Here is a 10,258-nt window from a genome sequence, read left to right on the forward strand (position 1 = left end):
TCCCCGGGAGAAAGCCCGCTTGGTCCTTATGAATTTCTTCCACCAATACCTTTTTAAATCTTTTAGCCATGATTTCTGCAAAAATTTTGTAATCCACATTAAGTAAAGATATGGGACGGTAGTTCTTAAGCTGTGTCTTTTCCGCTTCTGTTTTCGGTATAAGTGTAATATAAGCTTCTTTCCACGACTCGGGTGCCTTCCCCCCCCCCTAATATTTCATTGCAAACTTCTTTCAAAGGCTGTATTAACCATTCTTTCAGAGATTTATAGTACTTTGCAGTCAAACCATCTGGCCCTGGAGATTTGCCCAATTTCATGTTCTGAATGGCTCCTTCCACCTCTTGGTCAGTTATTATACAATTTAGCATTGATTTACTCTCTTGAGGGATTTTTTGTAATCCATTTGTTCTCAGAAACCGATCAATGTCTATTTCTTTCTGAGTCTCCTGCATGTATAACTGTTTAAAATACTTCTGAAAACACTTTCTAATCTCCGCAGGGTTCTGTATGTTCTTTCCCTCCACTACCAAATTCGTAATAGTGTTAAGTTTTTGTCTTTTTTTCATTTGCCATGCCAGCAGTTTCCCACACTTATTCGCTGATTCAAATGTCTTTTGTCTCATCTGTTTAATCTTCCATTCTATTTCCTGATTTGTCAATTTCATATATTGTACTTGATATAGCTTTATCTCTTTTAAAATCTCCTGTGATTTCGGTTTCGTCCTCAGTCTCTTTTCTCCATCCTTTATTTTCTCCAATTTTTTTTCCCTTTTCTCATTTTGAACTCTTTTCCTAATTGCATTTTGTTGTATCAGAAACCCTCTCATAACTGCTTTACTTGCATCCCAAATCACTCTTTTTTCGGTCGTGGTGTTCATGTTTATCTCAAAATAGTCTCTCAAGTTTTTCTGGGCCTTTTTAATAATTTCCTCATTCCTAAACAGGGAGTCATTCATCCTCCATCTGAAAGAACCAATTGGCGTTAATCTCATTTCCATCTTCACTGCATTATGATCAGAGCAAATTTTAGGGCAAATTTCCACTTTTTTAATCTTCGGGGCCAGTCCCCTAGTTATCCAAATTTGGTCTATTCTTGTCCATGTCATTTTAGCTTCAGAGAAGAAGGTTCCTTCTCTTTCCAAGGGATTCTTTATTCTCCAAATATCAACAAGATCCATATTGTCAGTCATTTCAAAAAACGTCTTTGGTAGTCTGCCGTCTTTCGTCACCGTTTGTCTTTGGGCTTTATCCATATTCGTAGACACGACTCCATTCATATCTCCCATCTCCCATGACCTTGTAATTGTATTTCAATTGCAATAAATCTTCCTTGGTCATCTTTGAATAAAAATTTCGGTGACAGGCTTTCCTTTGCATAAAGTACTACTCCTCTTTTTTTAACTTTGTCTGATGAGATAAATTCTTCTCCCAATCTTTTATTCGTCAGAATTTTCCGATGTAGCCTTGTCACGTGCGTTTCTTGTAGACAAATCAAGTCCAAATGTTCTTTTTTTAATATATGAAATACTCTCCCCCTTTTTTCCCGGGAGTTCAGTCCATTAACATTCCAGCTTAATACTTGCAGTGTCATAATGTACTTACTCTCCTTCTCCCCCAACTGCCCCCAATAGTTTGTCTATATCTGTCGGTGGCGTTGATTTCCCTTTTTTTGGTAAACTCTTGTCCAGTGCGGCAGGCTCTTTTCCAAGTCCTTTCTGTAGGTCTTCTTCGTATGTGCTCAGAAACTTATTTTTTTCCTCCACTGATCTTATTTTTATCTTTCTTCCTTTGAAACTAAAAGATAGGCCTTGAGGGAATTCCCACCTGAAGAGGATCTTATTTTTTCTCAACAGGGCCACCAAATCTCCAAAGTCTTGTCTTAAATCCAAAAGATGTTTTGGTATGTCTTTGAAGATTTCCACTTTTGATTGCAGAATTGTCAAGGGTTTCTGGTAGTGCAAACCCAAAATTTTGTCCCTTTCTTCTTTAGATCGGAGGGTGATCAGGCAATCCCTTATTTTAATCTTTTTTCCTCCTTTTCCTAGCCTGAAGGCCCTCACGATCTTAAAATCTTCTTGTTTCAATTCCGATTTCCAAAATTCTGCAAATTCTTGTGTCAAAAAATCTGTCAGGGTGCCCGTCTCCAACTCAGGGATAGCTCTAATCCTTAAATTCGTCTGTTTTTCTTTCAGTTCAATCATAGACAGCGTCAACTTATGATCTGCAATTTCCTTCTGTAGGCCTGGGACCTTCTCAGTTTCCAGCTGCTCTACTTTAAATTCCACGGCAGCAGTTTTTTCCTGTGTCGATTTCGATTCCTGCAGTAATTTCTGGATAGATTCTGTGTTGCTATTCACCTTTCCCCCCAAATTATCTCATGTTTCTGTGTTTAAATCAATTTTTTTATTTGCTGTATCAACTTTCTTATTCGTCTCTTCAACCTTCTTATTCGTCTCATCGACCTTCGTGCTGAGCTGTAATAAAGTTTCATTAATCTTGGCCAATGCATTCGCTAAAACTTCTTCTGCCATTCCACTAGACTTAGATTGTGTTGATGTCGTAGGAAGGCCAGCAGATGATTGCCTTCGGTGCCCCCAAGCTTTCCCAGACCTCAAAACTGACGCGTCTGGTTTTTCTTTCCCATCTGCCATAACAATGAAGAAGCCAAGGTCACTCTCAGATAGGCTATTCCTGTTTGCCAGTGGAAAATTCCCCTTGTTGCAATTTCTAAAATTCCCCCTAGGTGGACACTGTTACAATAGTCCAAAGAAGTAACTTTCCTTCTTAAAGTAACAAAGGGAACTCCAGCCAGAGAAAGAAAACAGTTCCAATTAAATTACCTTCCAGTTATTTTTTCACCAAAACTGGCCACAATGTATCCACCTTGCTGTCAGCAAATCCTTCTTTTGACAGCTTTTGACAGCTGAGACGTAAGTTTAAAAGCAATAGTCTTAGCGGTAGACTTAGCTCACTGGCAGACTGTTCCCAGGTCTTAGAGGGGTGGATTCAGAAAAGTTCTCAAGTCGGAAAACAGCTCTTTTTGAAACTTATTTCCAGTGCTTTAGCTCTAAAGTCTCTATGCTTTACTCTATTTACAGAACGGGAGGCAGACTTCCTGGTTATACCTCCCGCCGCGGTAGCCAATTAAGTCCTTTCCCCCCCCCTTCCAATGAGCCCAATTCAGTCAGTCTTTTTGAGATAAACCCAATTCAGTCAGTCTTTTAGCGATCCAATTCCATCTACTCACGGGTAATCCTTTAAGATCCAATTGTTCCAGGATAGAAATCAGTGCTCGCCAGCAACGGCAATGCGGCTTCGCTCCGTGAAAGCAGCAATCGACTCACAGCACCGCGCCTCTCCCTCGAAAAAGGCTTCCTCGCGAGTTGGGGGGGCGCTGAAGGGTGCCCGCCGAGTCCCCACGTTCGCAGGCTTCACTGCCTGCGATTTCTAAAGGTCCCCGCTCCGCCGCAGCGCACAGGACCTGATTTCCACGGAGCCGATCCCCTCTGAGATCAAAGGGAATCCGCCATTAGCTGATGGCGCTGACCGGAAGTCCCATCAAGTCCATTTTCTCATTCATCAGATCCATCATCTCATGCATCTGTTCCAGCAGGGCACTTGTCTTGCATAAAGCAAGCACCCAATCTTCCTCCCAGCTCATCTTTAGTCAAGGTCAAAAAAGACTGGTCCCACGATCTTAATCTCACAGCTGTTGAATCCTTAAGTATACTGCAGCAACAATTTAACAAGCTCCCTCTAGAGGAGACAATTTCTATTTGTATCCATTTTTTTTTTTTAGGCAAGTCCAACAAAGGAAAATTACTTTCATTTTTCAGATCTTTTCCAGATATTTTGTTTCTTTAGAATGCAAAAGGCAACATTGGAATCAGTTTATTTCTCATCTTTGGCTAACTGTCAAAGTATTCCATTCACAGTCAATGAACCTCTCAAACTATTTCTGTCTCTGACACCCCGTTCCCAGGTTAGAGACGGTGGAAACTTATCCTTCTTCACTCCCTCTCCTGCAGGGGTTAAACAAAGTTCCCCCCTTTTCTCCTGCTTCCAAGGGGGTTTCAGTAATTCTACATGAAGGAAATTTAGACTTTTTTGACGGCTTTCCAGGCTTTAGCTTACAAAATTTTTGCTTTAGTCTATATACAAAAAGCGGAAGGCGGACTTCCTGTTTTGAACCTTCCCACTTCGATGCCAAATTAAGATATTTCTTGATCCAATTTTCCGTTCTTACTCACGGGTACTTGCTTTAAATCCAATTGTCCACAGGAAAAAGTCGGCGCTCTCCGGCGATGGCTGTGCGGCTTCACTCCGTGAAAGTAGCAATCAGTTCGCAGCACCGCGCCGCTCACCCCACTTCACTCCGGCGCCCCAAACTGGGGTTCCCGGTGAGTAGGGGGTGCGCTCCTCGCGCCCTGCCGAACCCCACGTTCCCAGGCTTCCTCTGCCTGGGATTTCTTGCGGGTCCCCACCTTCGCCGCGGTGGGAAGACCCAGTTTCCACGGAGCCCGTTCCTCCAGTCGGAGGAACTCCGCCATTCACCGATGGCGCTGACCCGGAAGTCCTGGTTTGGAGTCTTTCAAGACCCGGCAACAAAGAAATGGAGATGGCTGGCAGGAATAGAGGCTTTAGTCACGTAAGTTTCTGCAGAAACATTTGTTAATGGCATGCATTCCAAAAAGTTGCAGATTCTGTTTACATAATTGATTCTTTCCATTTCCAAATATATTTTGCCATGCAATTTTCTCTACTACCAAAGATCTACATATGTACTCCTCCACATCATTATCCAGGTGAATGACTGGTGCTTTTCACTACGTTGGAGAGGCAGGATGCTTCTCTAACCTAGTGAATGCAGTGATTTGGAAGAGGCTGAAGGCATCCTTTTAAATGGTTTGTGCTGCTTAGTTCAGCTTCAAAAGGACTTGCAGGAACGTAAAGCTGAGCAACACTGTCAGCGGGCAGTTTAAGACATTCATGGTTCCCTTTAAGTATCTAAAAACTCTTTTCAGCTAGTGTAGAAAGATGTACAGGTCAGAGTAAGATCTCACTCATCCACAGCTTGGTAGTAGAACAGAAAACTGGACTGGCATTTATTACCAAGACTAGATTAACAGAGGGCTGCTTTCAATTTTGCAAGGTCTCCTGGAACAAAATCCAATGACATACATCTCTATTGAGATGCACCCAATACCAACCACGGATCCTTTTTTGGCAAAGGCACTGAGTAAACTTTACAAACCCTGTATGCCAGTGGTTCCCAGTTAGCTAAGTACTGCAGACCCTCACCCAAACATCTCATGGGAGTAAAAAAACCACCTACTACACCATTACTAGTAATATCAATTTAATAGATTCACAGAGAGCTAAAAACGAGGGAGTTATAGAATACATTTATCACAGAATTTTAGTGCTGTGTAGTGGGACTTGATTCAGTATACAATGGACACTGGAGAATGCAAGTGACAATAAGAGTGAGGCTAGGGTGACATGTTTGTCAACTATTGATAACTGATTAAAGTAAACTTAGAATCATCAGGTTAGATTTAGATAAGATATATATGTGAGAGATATCATATCATTTCAATCAACCCTATAGTGACTTTGTGGTTATAGATTATATTTTGTAATTCATTTGAGGACATAGCTATTTTTGTTTCTGTATAGCGTCATTGCTCTCCTCATGCATGGGGTGGGTGATGGATGTGAGATGAGGTGGATGAAGGTGGATGCAAATCTAACAAGGTTTTAATATGCCCAGAACAATCATTACAGTGCTAACTCTGCTACTTGAGAGAGTAAGGATCTCTCTTCCAAAACTCTTTCTCCAACACCCACAAAAGTCCAAAGCAGATCTGAGGAGGATGTGGGTGCATATGGAAAGGAGAGAGGGCCAGTTCCGTTTTAGAAATGGAAATTCTGGCAATAGCAGAAGTACTGCATTGGATACTTCCCAAACGAAATTGACTGAAAGTTCTTGTGTGTACCAAAGAGCCTCCAAAGATGACACCTTCACTTTTTTGTAGTTTCCTATGAGAAATCAGTTCATGTTTAAAAGAAAAGAGACAGTCTTGACCCACAGTTGTTGTTGTTGCTTTCCTTACATGGTTAGAATTCTAAAGCCGGGGAGAAAAATCCATCCCAATTGTGGGTGGACGTTAAGAGAGAAAGAGCTGAACATCTTTTTAATGGTAGAAGGCACAGGGAGCACGTGAGGAAGTAGACATCCATTCTTGATTGATCAGTGCTGCTCTTTCTTTTCAGGTACTGGATAAAAGGTGAGCCTAAACATCCACACCAAAACCACTGTGCTGCAATAGGCCTTGATTGCGGCTTGAATTGCTGGATGGCATTACACTGTGAGCAACGCATAGGGTACATATGTAAAAAGGTGCCTGATGATGCTTGGCTCTAAGAAGATGAATGAAACTGCATCTCATGATCACTACACAAAAACAAAACCAAGAAATCACCCCACCTCACTGTTTAATGCACAATCCACACTCTGCCATCTAGATTATAGGACTCTTTGGCATCAACCCTCAAAAACACCTTGAAAAGACCTTATTCTACAAACTCAAATGTAGATGGCTACATAAATAAAGAATGGAAGCATCCAGTCATAGCCTGTTTGCTGTTTAATGTATTTATTTGCAATGCATACCAATATTTGTTTCCTTACTTTGTGTGTTTGATGCCCCATTGCCTCTTCTGATCTCCATGGTCGCTACCTTACAAGTCATATAAGGACAACCATGTATGCCAGGCAATGAGAATGAGGGCCACCTAGCGTTTGGTGTCCCCTTCTAGCAGACTAATCACAAATATAATTTTGGCTTTATCACTGGGAAATTCCATAGCCATGACTCTCATATAGAGATAACATTGGGCAACAAACACAATGAACTGCTCTTGATTTCTGTCAGAGGCTTTATGCTGTCAAGCCAGCATAGATAAAACTCCGGGCTCACGGCCAGTTCCAATCTATTTGATTTATTGACAAAGTTCAAAAGTACATCTCCAGTGTTTCAAATCACGTCCGACCCTTCCGGCACAGTTGCCGCGTCTGCTTTCTTTTTCCTTTTTTTAACCCAACATGCAAGTCTGTGGAAACCACGCCCCTGACTTCCTCTGTTTACATAATGACTGGTTCCAGGCTCATCCTCCTCCCTCCCTGCCTCTGGCTCGCTGTCAGATGACAGACTGCTAATGATCTCTTTTGGCTCTCTATAAGTGCTGGTTTCTCCCCTTAAATCTTTCCTCGTTTGCCTCTCCCTGACATCCACCCCCTCCTCAAAGGCCCCCTCCCGCTCAGGAGACCCGACTGTACCCATATCTCTTTCCTCTGGGGTGGTAGGGGAGAAGCCAGCAAAACTACCCTCTTCCTCATCCGTCTCTTCAAACACCCCCCTCCAACCCCCAATTCCTGGTGTTCCCCAGTCTACGCCTTCATCTTCTTCCTCCTCCTCGTCTGATGCTGGGAAACCTTCGAATTCCTCTTTGTCGTCTGTTGTTTAGAACACCTGTTGAAAGGACCTACCCTTGCTTTTGGGTTTGTCAGGGAAAAAACTGTGGAACTCCTCCACCAGTTCCTTGTCGGAAATACTGTCTTCCGGGACCCAGGTATTCTCTGATGTCGGGGCCCTTTCCCAAGCCACCAAATATTCCAAATTCCCCCTTCTCCAACGAGAGTCCAGTATTTCCATAACCTCGTTGCACTGCTCCCTTTCCTCCATTTCGGGTGGTTGGCCTTCCCCTTCCCCACTACCCTGCCTCCTTCCCCCCCTCCCTGTAGGGGAACAGCAGTGACCTGTGGAACACTGGGTGGATTCTCATGCTCTCTGGCAACCTGAGCTTAAACGCCACCGGATTTATTTGTTGGATAACCTCAAAGGGCCCCACCTTCCTGGGCTTGAGTTTCTTGCAGCCCCCTTTCCAAGGCAATCCTTGCGTGGACAACCACACCTTGTCCCCAACCCTGATAACCTCCCCCGGTCGCCAATGTTTGTCGGCTTCCTTCTTGTATAACTCCTTAGCCCTTTCCAAATTCAACTGCAGCTATCTGTGGATCGCTTCCATCTCCTCCACAAACTGTTCGGCAGCGGGAACACTCCACGACTCCTCCCCCCTCCCGGGGAAAGCCCTTGGATGATGCCCATGATTGGCAAAGAACGGAGTCGTCCCAGTGGATACATTCTCCGCGTTATTGTAAGCAAACTCTGCCAGGGCTAGTTTGTCCACCCAATCGTTCTGTTTCTGACTTAAATAACACCGCAAATACAGTTGTAAAACAGCATTCGCCCTCTCCGCTTGCCCATTGGTCTCGGGGTGCCTAGCCGTCGTAAAGTTCACTTCCACCTGGAGCAGCCCCATGAGTTTGGGCCAAAATCGTGAGGTAAATTGAGCCCCCCGGTCCGAAACCACCTGTGCAGGTATCCCATGCAACCTAAACACATGCTCTACGAACAGCTTGGCTGTTTCTTCCTCCGTCACTGCGTGCGAACAGGGCACGAAATGGCACATTTTGGTCAGGAGATCCACCACCACCATGACCGCGGTCTTACCCTTACATCTGGGCAGATCAGTGATAAAATCCACCCCTACCACCTCCCATGGCTTCCCTGGTGTGGGCAACGGTTCCAGCAACCCCGCTGGTGCCGCCCTTTCCCCTTTGGCCCTCTGGCATGTGTCGCACCCTCGCACATATTCCTTTACTTTTTTTTTTTAATGAGGAATTTGGCACCTCCGACATTTCTATGGCAACAACACCTAAAGAACTCTATGTTGCTGACAATCTGGAGATATCCAGCATCAAATTTACATCTGGACCTTTGCCTAATGTTCCAAAAACCTATCAGAATGATCAACCTTCTCTACTGTACTCCTGGCGAGACAGGATGGACAGATCTTCCGAAGCTGCCTCTTTGTTGGCCAGTGATCCACACTTAATAGCGCATACCTCATTAATACTCCCACAGCCACAGATAGAACCAACAATCCTCCAACAAACCCAGGAGGGAGAGGGGGATTGACAGTTAATGAAACACCATGGGACTGTCCTCCCACTTGGATTGTGGTTGGTTGGGTTTTATCTTCTAGGGATACCTACCCCATCAAACCTCCACCTCTTCCCCATACCATTTTGACCCAGGAGCCCTGGCCCAAGGATGACTTGTTATTGAGGGGATGTTACCCCTCTATTGGGGAGGCTAGAATGGGGTCTGGGATTTCCACTATTGAAGGGCTAGGGAGGAATGGCGGTGGGGCTAAATATCTCTATCGGCGAAGGGTTTCGAGATGCAGTGATCCTCGAACCCCTTCCAATCTACGCCCCATCCCAAGGGATGAGGGTAGGGAGAGCAAGGATTACCCACCTCCATCATTGGTCCTGTGCAATGCCAGGTCCTTAGGCAACAAAACCGCCACCATGCGTGACTTTTTTGTCTCGCAGGGGATTGACCTGGCTTGCGTGACGGAGACCTGGGTACGGGAAGGCAAAGTAGTCTCCCTACATGAGATAACACCCCCAGGTTTCTCTGTCCTCCATCAATCGCGGACTGTGAGTCAGGGGGGAGGAGTAGCATTGTTAATCTGGGAGGATTGCTCTTTCAGAGCTCTGCCATCACCGGCAATCTCTGGCATTGAATGTGTTGGTCTCGTGTGGGGCACCAAGGAGAGCTTGGCTGTCTGGCTGGTGTACCGACCACCCAGCACACTGGCAGCCACCCTGTCAGACCTGCTGGAGGTGGTGGCGGGCTGGACCTTGGAGTTCCCAAACCTACTGGTTTTGGGAGACTTCAACATCCATGCCGATGCCGCTCCCTCCTCACAGGCTCTGGACCTACTGACTTCCATGACAACACTAGGGCTCTCCCAGTTTGTTTTGGGCCCCACTCATCAAGCAGGCCACACGCTGGATCTGATCTTTGGGGCTGGCATAGATGTGATCATGCTTCCCCCTGTGGAAGTGCCATGGTCTGATCACTATGCTCTGAAAGCCAAGATTGACTTCCCGCTCCTCCCCTGCTCGGGTGGCGAACCTATTTGGGCTCGTCCGTGAAAACAGATGGATCCTGATATATTCCGACAAGCCTTGCGGGACCCTGCTCCTCCTGGTGACTCATTAGATGACCTTGTTGAGGACTGGAATAACCGGCTCTTGGCAGCCATTGATAAGATCGTGCCTAAGCGCCCTCTGCGACCCCGTCGAAACCAGGCCCTTTGGTTTACTGAGGAGCTCCGGAAA

General features: G+C 45.1%; 1 protein-coding gene across 9 annotated transcripts in view; it reads left to right on the forward strand.

The window, feature by feature from the left end:
- Positions 1-6,631, forward strand: part of LOC308485377 (uncharacterized protein) — a 52,563-nt gene extending 45,932 nt beyond the window's left edge. For all 9 annotated transcript variants that reach the window (XM_081021225.1, XM_081021233.1, XM_081021226.1 and 6 more), the window contains 2 exons: positions 4,282-4,648; positions 6,277-6,631. In XM_081021225.1, the coding sequence (XP_080877351.1) occupies positions 4,282-4,648; positions 6,277-6,427 (518 nt within the window). In that variant the 3' untranslated portion in view covers positions 6,428-6,631. The remainder of the gene's footprint in view (positions 1-4,281; positions 4,649-6,276) is intronic.
- Positions 6,632-10,258: the final 3,627 nt, after the last annotated feature.

This window comes from Podarcis pityusensis (genome assembly GCF_964106645.2).
Source record: "Podarcis pityusensis genome assembly, chromosome: 9".
Classification (NCBI taxonomy): Eukaryota; Metazoa; Chordata; class Lepidosauria; order Squamata; family Lacertidae; genus Podarcis; species Podarcis pityusensis.